Raw genomic sequence first — 12,634 nt, 5'->3', positions numbered from 1 at the left:
CCAAACATCAAGATTTTGTATGAGCAGGAAACAGGTGATGCCAATCTTGAAAGTCTCTACAGGGGACGTTTGGAACGGAGCCTCAGGTAAGACAACCAGGAGGCCCCGACCCCGCTGTCCGTGGCCCTGTGGGAGGGCACTCACTGACACTCATGTGGTCGGGCGGGTGGTTTGATGACAAAGGAAATCGAATAAGCGCTTGGCATTTGCCCTGAAATGCACCAATTACCACTGAAATTTTTAGAAGAGAGCAAAATTGCTGTTGTTTGCTTAGATTTAAAAGGGCAAACACAGACCTGAGAGAAATGCCTTCTAACCCGAAGGCGGCAACAATCTTTGTCCCAGCAAATTTCCTTCAGGAATGATTGTAAAGGAATAATCAGAAATGGGCAAAGATTACAAAAAACATCCTCATCCCAGTGTTGTGTATGGTAATGGGAGATCTGAAACAACCCAAAGACGTAACATTAGGAGCGGAATCATGATTCAACCACTTGATCAACTACTGGGTCGACCCCACGAATCTGCCAATCTTCAACCACTTTAGACCTATGAAAACAGCGCTTCGTGAAGTTCAGCCTAATGGTGCAGGCTTAAAAAGTGGTGTTTCTAAGACTAAGCAACGACAACGAACAACGCTCGAAATGTTCTGTAAGCTCACGAGAGGAATGGGACGGCACGTGGAGGGAGGGCGTCCTGTCGCCCAGCCCCGGGCTCCAAGCTGCAGAGCAACGTCCTGACAGACAGGACGCACCCGTTTCTCCTCTGGATAAAACCAATCAGCTGACACAGCTGTCACTCCAATCACCAATAAAGTCAGGAAGAACTACAAATGCATGACAAATGGTGCTGGTGAGCCCTCTTACCCAAGGCCTAGTTATGGTTAACCTTGTAACGGGTTGTGTCTGCTTGGCTCTATAAAAGGGTGCAACTTCTTTCTGTCTTTATAATCCCTTAACCGACTACCTGGGATACCACATTCCTGTTGAATGTTTATTCAGTAAGAAATGTGTTTTCTCTCTCTTCCACCTCTGCGGAGAGGGTTTCTGGGTTGAGAGATCTTTTCAAATTATATTTCCCCAGCAATAGTGCCTGCAGGACTACTTAGGAGGGGTAATCAGAGAAGGCCTCTCTAAGAAGGCACCAGTTAATTGGAATATGACTGAGAAGGAGCCAGCCAGGACAAACCAGGAAAGATCACTCCGGGAGAGGCCAGCGGAGCAGCAGCCCAGCGGGAAAGGGGAAGCAGGGATGCCCAGAAGTCCACGTGAAGGCAGGAAGGACCCCACAGGGCCCCACAGGCAGGTGCAGAGCTAGACTCTAATGGCCACGGGAAGCTAGCACCGCTGGGGCACATGCGGAGGCCTTCATGACTGGAGTTTAGAACGGGTTTAAAAGAATCCCTCTGGTTGCAGCATGAAGAATGGATTTTGGAGGACGAGAGTGAAAGTAGGGAGATGGGTCAGCACAAAGACGGCAGAGACAGGAGAGAGGCCGTGAGGCAGACTTGCTGCCAAAGTAAGGAAACGCCAAACCAAGTCTGAGAAAATAAGATGCACTCTCAAGTCTGCGTGACTGGGCAGAAAACTGCAGAAGAGAACCCACCCTGAGAGGGAATACAGGTCAGGTATTTAGGTCAAAATAAAGCTACATTAATAGCATTGCAAGCTGGCAGGCCAGACGTTTTTCTAAAAGAATACAACTTTGTTATCTGAAACCTCTGAGAATACTCTTTCTGGAGAAACAAAATTCCCTGAGAACTGAAGACTAAGCTTTAAGTACCAGGGTATTTTTTTGTTTGTTTGTTAACTCCATTTTTCAATTGTTTTCCTCTAATTTACTGCCCCCCTTGGACAATACTGAACATAAGTCAACATTTTCGAAGTGACCCAGAGCTATCACAATAAACCAAGGTGATTGTGACATGATGCATGTGTCTTAGAACGATGCCAATTTTGGCAAATCGGCAAATCACCTCCCTTAAATGTCAGCTTTGTCATATATAAAAGGACGATCAGATAGATTTTCGCAATGTCTGCTGTAACAACAAAATCCTGAACTTCCATCTACAGCCATGAGGGAATAGCAAGGTCTGGATTTATCTTCCTGCCATAAAACAACAGAAAAGTGGATAAATACAAGAAACCACTGGTTTCTACACTGGACCCGGAGCACAGGACAGTGACACCTGGGGAAGAGGAAACAAGGTGAGCCCTACAACTGCCCTGGCTTTCTGCCCGAGACACATCCTGGACATGGAACAGGAACAAGAGAAGAGTCTTCATTCTCACCACTTATAGCCAGTACTTTACTAGAGGGCCAGGGCAATTCGACAAGAAAATGAAATAAAAACCATCCAGATTGGAAAGAGGCAAAACTATCCCTATTTACAGGTGACATAATCTTTTTTATAGAAAATCCTGAAGAATCTGCCAAAAAAGCACTAGACTTAACAAATAAGTTCAACAAGGTTGCAAAATACAAGATCAATATTCAAAAATCAACTGTAATTAAGAGTTTCAGCTTTACAAGATGAAAAGAATTCTGGAGATGGATGGCGGTGACCAGAGTAAACTATTATGATTGTATTTAATGTCACAAACTGTACACTTAAAATGATTAAAATAGCAGATTTTAGGTTATGTATATTTTACCACAATAAAAAAAATTGGGGGAAAAATCACTTGTATTTCTGTACAGCAGCAATGAACAAACTAAAAATGATATTCAGAAACTATTCTACAGTGAATATAACATCATGTGAATTTGACCTTAATTTAAAAAATAATTCAACTTACAGTAACATCAAAAGAACAAAATAATTAGGAAAAAATTTAACAAAGGAAGTACAAAACTCATGCTCTTAAAAACTACAAAACATTGTTGAAGAAGTAAAGACCTAAACATAAATGGAAAGACATCCCATATTCATGTATAATTAAAACTTAATATTAAAATGGCAATTACATTCTAAATTGACTTACAAATTCAACACAATCCCCATGAAAGTCCCAGGGGATGTCTTTGCAGAGATTGACAAGCTGATTGTAAATTCACAGGGAAATTCAAGGGACCCAGAAATAGCCAAGGCAATCTTGAAAAGTAAGAATAAAGTCAGGGAACTCACTCTTCCCAATTTTAAAACTTCCTACAAAGCTCCAGTAATCAAGACAGTGTACTAGGATAAGGAAAGACAGAAACCAATGCTAGAATAAAAACACCTGTCACTCCAGAATTCTAGAGTCAGCAGAAATGAAGCTGAAAAAAATTTTTTTCAGACAAACCAAAGCTAAGAGAATTAATCACACTAGCAGACCTGCACTATGAGAAATGTTACAATCAGTAAGGTGTAAACATAAATTTACATAAAGGAATGAAGAGAACCAAAAACCATGTACATACAAATGTTTATGTTTTCATACTTTTATCATTATTTAAATGTTATAACAATGTATTATGGAGTTTATAATACAGAATTAAAAATCTGTAACAGCAATCACCAAAAAAGGAAGGGGTCAGATGAAATTACAGTTGTAAGGTTATTACACTACAGTAAAGTGGTATAACGTTACTTGAAGGTAGACTATGATACATTAAAGAGAGGCATATTTCAATCCTAGAACAGCCACTTAAAAAGAGAGAGCACTATAACTGATAAGCCAGTAGTGGAGATAAAATGGAATATTAAGAAATGATGAATTAATCCAAAGGCAGGCAAGAAAAGAAAAAAAGAACAAAAACCAAATGGAACAAATAAACAAGTATCAAGATGGTAGATTTAAATCCAACCATATTAATAATTACATTAAATGTAAATGGTCTAAAAACTCCAACTACAAGACAGAGATTTTCAGATTATAAAAGAGCATGCTACATGCCATCTACCAGAAAATCACTTTAAATGTAAAGACGTAGGTTAAAAATAAAAGGATGCAAAAATACATATTATGCAAACACCATTAGCAAGAAAGCTGGAGTGGCTATGTTAATATCAAAGTGGATTTCAGAACAAGGAATATTACTATTCATGATGAAAAAGAGGTCAGTCAATTGATGATGAAGACATAACTATCATAAATATAAATATCTATGATCCCCAGAATCAAGTTTCAAAATACATGAAGCAAAAACTAAGAGAACTCGGGGGCAGGGGGTGGGAAGGGACAGACTGGTATTTCAAAATGTAGAATAGATTAAAAGATTATACTGTATAGCACAGGGAAATATATACAAGATCTTGTGGTAGCTCACAGCGAAAAAAAATGTGACAATGAATATATATATGTTCATGTATAACTGAAAAATTGTGCTCTACACTGGAATTTGACACAACATTGTAAAATGACTATAACTCAATCAGAAAATGTTAAAAAAAAAACAAAACTAACCAACAGAACTCAAAGGAGAAATCAACAGATTCACAATTATGGTTGGGGACCTCAACATTCCTCTCTCAGGAACTGACAGAACAAATAGGAAATAAGTGAAGATACTGGAGAGCTAAAAAACGTATTTGACCTTACAGATATTTATAGGAGACACCACTCAACAAAAGCAGAATTTTTTTCTTGTACACCTGGGAAGTTCATCAAGACACATCTCACATATACTGGGTCTTTAAACAGATCAGTACACTTAACTGAAATCCAACAAAGTATGTTTCCTTACTGCAACAGAACTAAATTAGAAATCAGTATCAGAAAAAAATTATAAAATTCCTCAATTTTTTGGAAATTAAACAACATGCTTCTAAGTACCTCTGAGTCAAAGAAGAACTCATAAGGAAATTATAAAATATTTTGAACATAATGAAGGAAAACACAACATAATAAAATTTGTGTAATGCTGTTAAAGCAGCACTTACAGAGAAATTCATATCTTTAAATGCTTATGTTAGAAAAGAAAGGTCAAAATCTTACAATCCTATACTTATATGATTACAATTATAGTAATAATAAGATCCCCCAAAAGATTTAACACACTATTTTCCTAGTTTGTAAGAGACATCTAGAAAACCAACACTTAATATTTATACTAAATGGAATTTTCACAAATCTATTTAAACTGGTCTTAAATATCCCCTTTTATATGCTAATCATAAATGGTATTTTATTTTACTTATTATTTATATTTTAAATTCTTCACCAATCCCCTAAAGGCTATTAAACTGCTAAACTGCTCTTAAGACAAAGTTGACAATCATTTGGATGACCTGTCATGGGTGATCATGCCCCGCCCACCTCCCCACCCTATTTTGTGCCCTCCCATCTCCCTAAGCTGTAACCACTATAGCCTTCTTTATAACGTCATCAAATGAGTCAACAATTTTCCTACCTCTAGGCCTTTGCACAAGCTGTACCCCCTGTTAGGAGTATTCTTTTGTACATACATCATTGGCTACCTCCTTTAGCTGTTTTAAGGTTTTTCCTGATCCCTGCATGAATGAGGATCCCATGTAACTGGAGACTCTATTTTTAATCTCTTCTCGTATCATTTACCTTTTAAAAAAATTTTTTTTGAGGGGGTAGGTAATTAGGTTTATTTATTTATTTATTTATTTATTTATTTTTAGAGGAGGTACTGGGGATTGAACCCAGGATCTCGTGTATGCTAGACATGCACTCTGCCACTTGAACTATACCCTCCCCCTTTACCTTTTTGTTTTTAAAGTAGATGCTACTCAAATTTATTTCAAACATATATATGAAATTGCAATTCACCTCCAGAGTGTAACAGATCAACAAACTAAATATAACAAACCAAAGATTTAATATGTGTTCTTAAAGTCTTTTTTTCATATTGATGTTTCAAAGCAAAACTTAAAAAAAAATTTTATTGTGGGGATAGGTTTATTTATTTATTATTTTTAATGGAGGTACTAGGGATTAAACACAGGACTCCATGCACGCTAAGCACGTGCTCTACCACTGGCTATACCCTCCTCCTCACTTACCTTTATTTATTTATTTATTTATTTATTTATTTAAGTTCATTAACCTTTTTTAAAATTGGAAGTACAGTTGATTTACAATGCTAAATTGGTTAATTTTTGGTGCACAGCATAGTGATTCAGTTATATATACACATGTATGTGTGTATACATATTTTTTCCTATTCTTTTTCACTACATACTATTACAAGGTATTGAATTTAGTTTCCCCTCCTGTTTTTTTAATTGAAATAAAAATTCACCAACACCATTTACTTTTACTTCATGGCACTTGTTACCATTCTAAATCATATTTGCTTGTTTTCTGTGTAACACTTGTCTGTCTCTCTCCAGGGTAAACTCCATGACAACAAGGCCATGTCTCTTTATTCACCCCCTAAGGGGCCCTGCAGGGCCTGGCACACAGCAGGTATTCAAAGGTTTAGCACAGAATGGATGGATGGATGGATGTCACCACCACTTGCTCTCAGGACGGTATATACACCCTTGGCTGTCCCGAATCCAGGCTTCCAGACACGCTCCACACAGAAGCTTTCGCAGCAGAGATAGAGCCTCCGAGACTGAACAAATAAATGCAAGTGAGACCTGAGGGGTTCTGCCTCAAGCCTGTGAAGGCAGGATTCTGGCTGGCTTGGCAATGTTCACAAAAGGCCAAGCTTTTTTCCAAAATGCCAATGAGAGAAGCAAACATAAAAATGAGCATATAGATAAGTAACCGGGAAAGTGCAGCACGTGGAAGCACCGCAGCAAGTGAAGAGCTGCTGGGGAGGGACGGAGGCAAGCGGCAACACTGACAGCAGGAGAGAGGACTGCAGGAAGGAGCCAGAAAAAGAACATTTCTGCCCTCTGGGGAGCAAACAGTGAGTGACATGTCCACTGAGACTCCCTGGGCGGCGATACAAACACTGCAGCCGAGTAACCTCCCTACGTACATCACTCCCAGGCCGCGAACACTCCAGGGCTCTTCCTGGTCTTGAGGATAAAACCCAGACCTGAGGCTCCGACCACACAGGGGGCCCTTGCTATCTGCTCCAGTCTCACTGCCACTCTTGCCTTTAAATAGATTATGTTTCCGCCAGACTGCCTCTCCTCTGTGCTCCACTCTGTTCCCTTGCCCATCGCCAACGCTCAGTCCTTGCAAACACCCTTTGTATTACTTCCAAGCAGGCCTGATTTAAGATCTCCACTGAAAAGAACCTCCCGGCAAGTGCCCATGACACTTTCACTTTCTTACAGCATATTTCACTTTTTTCCCTTCCACTACATTTCCCACAAACCTAACAGGAGCCACCGAGAACAGCTTTGGGGTCCAAAGTAAAAATTATCTGCACTTCCCACCCCTACCCCAGTAAAGCACAAAACAGCTAAATATCTTCCTGGGAGTTTTACTGAAAAGCCACATAGTTCAGGACCGGCTCCCTTCTGGACAGACACCGGCCAGTCCTTCACCTGTTACTGCAGCTACTGATTTGTGAGTTAGCGGGGGGTCAGGACTGTGCACACCTAGTACAACCAGCTGTCGAAATAAGCTACTCAGAGTGGCACAGCTAGGAGTCAGTACTCAAGCAACAGGACTGCAAATTTGATGAGAACCCCGAACTGAAGTTTCCATATAACAGAAAACAAGAACATGGCAATATCGCACGATCCCGGCACTTCTGCTTTGTGGGCCATTTCCTTAACTCACAATATAACACAGCCAACCATGGTCAAATATTATCTTCGGCTCAAAAGAATAAGGTACCCTTTTATGCCTACTGAGTTGGCAAGAAAAAAACAAAACCCAACAGTGGTGAAGCTATAAATGCGCACGAGGCACTTGCTGAGACGACCACGACTAAGTAGTCTTTTAGAAACAGGTGGGCAGTAAACACCAAGACCCATCGACAATGTAACACAAGGATGTAATTCAGAAGACAAATTGCTAGATGTACAAACATGCCGTTTTATAAGGAAAAAACTAGAAAGTGGAAACAGAAGTGCTTCAGTAAGGTCTGTCAATGCAAAAAAATGACATGCAGACAGTAAAAATAGGGGCTACTTTTGCAAAAAGCAATCAAGTGAATAAGCTATATATGGTTACAAACTACAAAGAAGCTCTAAGAAATGAAAGTGCTGACGGGTTAATGTTCTGGGCTGAATTATGTCCCTCCCTCCCAAATTCATTATTGAAGTCCTAACGCCCAGGTACCTCAGAATGTGACTGTATTTGGACAGAGGGTCCTTAAAGAGGTAACCAAGTTAAAATCAGAGGATTACACTGACTGGTGTTCTTCTAAGAAGTGATTAAGACACAGACACAGAGGGAAGGCTAACTGAAGACACAAGGAGGGAGAAGACCACCATCTACAAGCCAAAGAGAGGCTTCGAGAGAAACCAACCCTGCAGACACCGTTCTCTTGGTGAGAAATTGTGAGAAAATATGTTTCTGTCATTTAAAGCCCTCTGGCACTGTTATGACAGCCCTAGCAGACCAACTCAGTTAATGTGGCGTGATTACATGTAAAGATTTTTTTCTTTCTCCGGTTTCTTCCTGAAATATTTTAGCCTTGATTTAACAACACTGGTTCTAGCAACATGACTACCCTATGCCAAAGCTCATTCTCTCTCCTCCCACTCTGTTTTTTTTTTTCTTTTTTCACATGGCCTCACAAAAGAATGGGAGCAGGATAGGAAATTTTCAGTTTTCTGATGCTGAAAAAAATGCCAGTATCATGGTTTCCACTCTGAAGCACAGGCTGGATCACCACGAACTCCAGAAAGCCCACTGCCCAGCATCTGGCCACACACCCTCTGGATTACAGGTAAGAGTTCCCCAGCTCCTCTTCCAGAGCACATCTACCAGGGAGGGTCCAGCCAGCCCAAATGCCACAGCACTGCTTAAACAAGGGATCAACAGCTAGCTAAGACACCTGGAGGTTCTGCTATTTGAAATGAAGAAAAGAGGGTTGTAAGTACGTGGGAAAGGACTCTGATCAAAGCCTCCCAAGGAGGCAGGGGCCATCCCCGGATTTCCTGGGTACAGAGGAGGGTGCCCAGGCAGAGCCAGGAGGAGGCCCAGCAAGGACAGCTCAGCCACATTCTGAAGACCATGAAGAGCCAGAAAAGCACAGGCAGAGGTGGGCGGGCAGAGGGAAACCAGGGAGAGGCAGTCTGGAGCAGACCATTTGCAGAGATTCCGGGGTAGACAGGGCTCTCTTTCTTCTCAGTTTGTCTCCTCTCATCTTTCTCCCACAGGAGGAGGGCTGAGGGCTGAGTGGGCCTTCCAGAGGGCGTCCTCAGAGGTGGGCTGCAATCCCAGGGTTGGGCGTCAGGGCTGGGATGCCAGTCTTAGGGGCAGCCTAGCAGAAAAAGTTCAGAGCTCAGACATGGATCTGAGAACAGACGCCCAGGGGTCCTGAGTATGGCTGTCTGAACACAGCAGGACTCTGGCCACCAGACGCGGGATAACAGAGTAAACGGGGGACCTGCAGCAGATGTGACTACTGGTCACCTGAGCAACCAGATCAGGACTGTTTCTTATTCACCTGACCTAGCATGTGCCACTTAATGGTCGGTGTTCCATACACGTTTCTGAATGAAAGAGGGAATTAAAGAACAAGTGAAATGCCCTGAGTAGTGACAGACTTGGCCTCACAGCCTGGGGTCAGAGTGGGTGCATGGAGTAAGTCAACCCAGCTGTGGTGGCAGAGGGCCCGGCTAGAGAAAGCGAGGTCATTAACATGCCCACGAGCCACTGAGGCATGGCAGGCTGCCCGAGCTTCCAGTGTCGGAGCCAAGGTGTCAGGTCTAGTTCAGAAACAGCCTTCCTCAGGCCAGCCTCATCTGCACCAGGCCCCACTCGGCCTCTGCCTTCTCTCTGGAAAAAAGGAAAGAGAAAAAAACGAAAACAAAGAAATGGCGGCAGGTGGGAGGGGCTCAACATGCATCTCTCCAGATTAAGTCTCCACACCTCTTATCTCAGGTGGGTCCCCAGAAATTCCTTTACTCTTAACAAGTCTCAAAAATCTTTTCCTTAGGAATGCTAAGAGCTTCTCAACAATTGTTTTAAAATAGGGGCATGTAGAAAGCAGACAGTATTACAGATTAAATGGTAACAACGATCCCTGGTCTAATCACGTCTCAAGATCACAGATGAAGACAGGACAAATTTACATACGCTGGATGGAATCAGCCACCTACAGAAGCCTCCTCTGAGAAAGTTTCAGGGTCCCCAAGACCACACACACAGACACAGTCGTCCTCGGCTGACTGATATGACAATGAAGGGTGTGAGCAAGGGAGAAAGACAGGGGGGATCCAGAGAAATCCACGCACGGGCTTCCTCTCATCTGCCCCTCCTGGGAGGGTGTGCGCTCCTCTTTACAGCAGCAAACAAGCAGGAACACAGAGAATGATGTTTGTGCCTCAGGAAGTCCATCAGAGACACGGCACCCACGGCTTTTACCCAGAGCTGGTCACTCAGGCATTGTCTGCCTAGCAACCATCAAAATCTCTGATTCCCAGAAGGAAAGCAGGTGTTCAACACAAAACCATCTTGTTTGCACAAAGAGGCTAGACATAGTGGACCCCCCCCCCCCAATCAGTCAGGGAATGGAGGGAACAGTTCAAGCACGAAGTTCCTGACACAAGTGCAGGGCCAACCTTGCAGGCAAGCCCTTCTGCAGACAGCAGCCTCAGGCTTGCTCAATTAACTCTTTCCTGAAGTGCTCTGTAAGTGAGGTCAGTGGGACTGAAGTAGAAAAGTGAAAGATGTTGTTAGGGAGCCGCATTAGTTAACTGTGAAACATATTGTAACCTCCCCAACAAAGCAGTTACCACAAAATGCAAAGCTAACAACGTTGCAGTTAAGAGTGGTCCTGTGATTAGAGAAGCAGGCCAAAGAAAGCAAGTTGAGCTTAAGGTGCATTTTTCAGTTACTGAGAGGGAAAGGGCCCCACTACGGCCAGAGCCTGGGACCCTCTTCTAAAAGATCATCCAATTCCCTACACTCTCCTCCCTCTTCTCCAAGTCCAACAAGCAAACTTCCGCTAGGCTTTTCAGTTCTCCTATAAGGAAGGGAATGTGCTGACTAGTGGGCGTGGATTTGATTTCATAAACCGGCGCTGTGGTCCATTATCAGGCTCATCCAGTAATAACCGTGATCGTTCATTAGGCACCCACGTGACTGCTTTTATTCCTGTCATTCTATCTGTCAACATACTCTTATCAAGTACTGTCCTTGAATTCTGCAGGAGAAGGTAGAGGATGAGATTGGGGAACTGATCTGCCAAGAATTACACTAATAAGCGAGTGACACAGGATTTAAATTCAGGTGTTCCTATCTCTACAACCCGTATTCTTTCCAGATGATTGTACTCCTTTAATTAGAAGTCTCCAGGGCCTACTCACCCTGCAAGTTTGAGAACCTATGAAGCCACAGAAGGCCTAGGTCACTCTGCCAAAGTGACACAGCCTGTTGGCTTCACCCCTCACCAGAGCCACAAAATCACTTCCAACTGCTCTGCTCCTATCAGACCACGTTCTCTTTCCACCCACCAGCTGTGGAGAAGAATAGTCCTAAATAATTCTAACTCTTCAGGGCTAACACTGCAACCAGTCTCCCCGCACACTGGCGGGGGAAGCAAGCTGGCCTCTACTGTTCACCTGCTCTGTGCCTAACTCTGAGTCAAGAGCTTTATGCTCCAACTCATTTAATACTCAAGACCCACTTCATTTCACAGCTAAGGAAACAGAGGCTCTGACGGTTGAAGGATCCTGTCCAACACGACACACACTGGCAGTGCAGAGAGCAAGCATAGCTCTGACTTTAAAAGCCTTGTTGTCTCCACCGTCCGCCCCGGAGAGCCATGGAGCTACCTTTCGCCTTTCGCCCGTGATAAGGAATCCTTCGGCGTTGAGTTCTCCTTTCTCCTCCGAAGACCCGGAGGTCAATTCCCTGCCCACCTCACTTTCTTCAAACGTCTGCCTCTACGCGGCCTACCGCCCCCTCGAGTCTCTCGAGAAAATGCTGCGCAGCACATCTGCGTTTCAGAAGCGCTTCCACACTACTCCCTCGGGCCTTCACCTCGAAGAGCAAAGCACGTAAACGCGCCCCTTTCCCGAGCAAGGCACCGCTGCAAGGTCACGGAATAAAAGGCAGGGCACGCGGGGCACCGACTGCAGGTTCGACGCCGCTGCCCGGCCCTCCCCACGCCCCGAGCTGCCGCCCCCACCGGGCGGTGTCACAGGGCGGCCCCGCGGCTGGGAGGCGCCCGCCGGCGCTCTCCCGCCACACGTCCGCCCTCAGCCCCGACCCCGGCCCCCGACCCCGCCGCTCCGCTCCCTCCCTCCCGAGCCGCCGCGCCCCGGGCCCCTCCTCCTGTAAGCCCGCGCCTGGCGGCCGAGCTACCTTCTCCAAGGATGCCGGTCTCTGTACGGCCAGCGAGCGGGCCAGCGACAGGACCGTGTTGAAATAGAAGCCGCGCGAGACGCCGGCGCCGGAGCCCGAGCCAGAGCCGCCGCCGCCGCCGCCGCCTCCTCCTCCTCCTCCCCGGGCCGCCGCCGCCGCCATCATCGCAAGCCGCGGCGCCGCCCGCCGGCTTCCCGAACCGGCCCGCGGGCGCTGGAGCCCACGGCGCAGGCGCGGCTGCGGCCAGCCTTCGCGCCACGTGACCGCTCCGCTACGGGGCGTGGCCGCGGGCG

General features: G+C 44.5%; 1 protein-coding gene across 1 annotated transcript in view; it reads right to left on the bottom strand.

The window, feature by feature from the left end:
• Positions 1-12,526, bottom strand: part of PI4KA (phosphatidylinositol 4-kinase alpha) — a 74,832-nt gene extending 62,306 nt beyond the window's left edge. Inside the window, exon 1 of the mRNA XM_032472105.1 lies at positions 12,342-12,526. Coding sequence (XP_032327996.1) covers positions 12,342-12,506 — 165 coding nt within the window. The 5' untranslated portion in view covers positions 12,507-12,526. The remainder of the gene's footprint in view (positions 1-12,341) is intronic.
• Between the last annotated feature and the right edge of the window lie 108 nt (positions 12,527-12,634).

The sequence above is a fragment of the Camelus ferus genome, chromosome 32, assembly GCF_009834535.1.
Source record: "Camelus ferus isolate YT-003-E chromosome 32, BCGSAC_Cfer_1.0, whole genome shotgun sequence".
In the NCBI taxonomy this organism is placed as follows: domain Eukaryota; kingdom Metazoa; phylum Chordata; class Mammalia; order Artiodactyla; family Camelidae; genus Camelus; species Camelus ferus.
The sequence above is the reverse complement of the archived record's forward strand: the minus strand, read 5'-3'. Positions and strand labels throughout refer to the sequence as shown.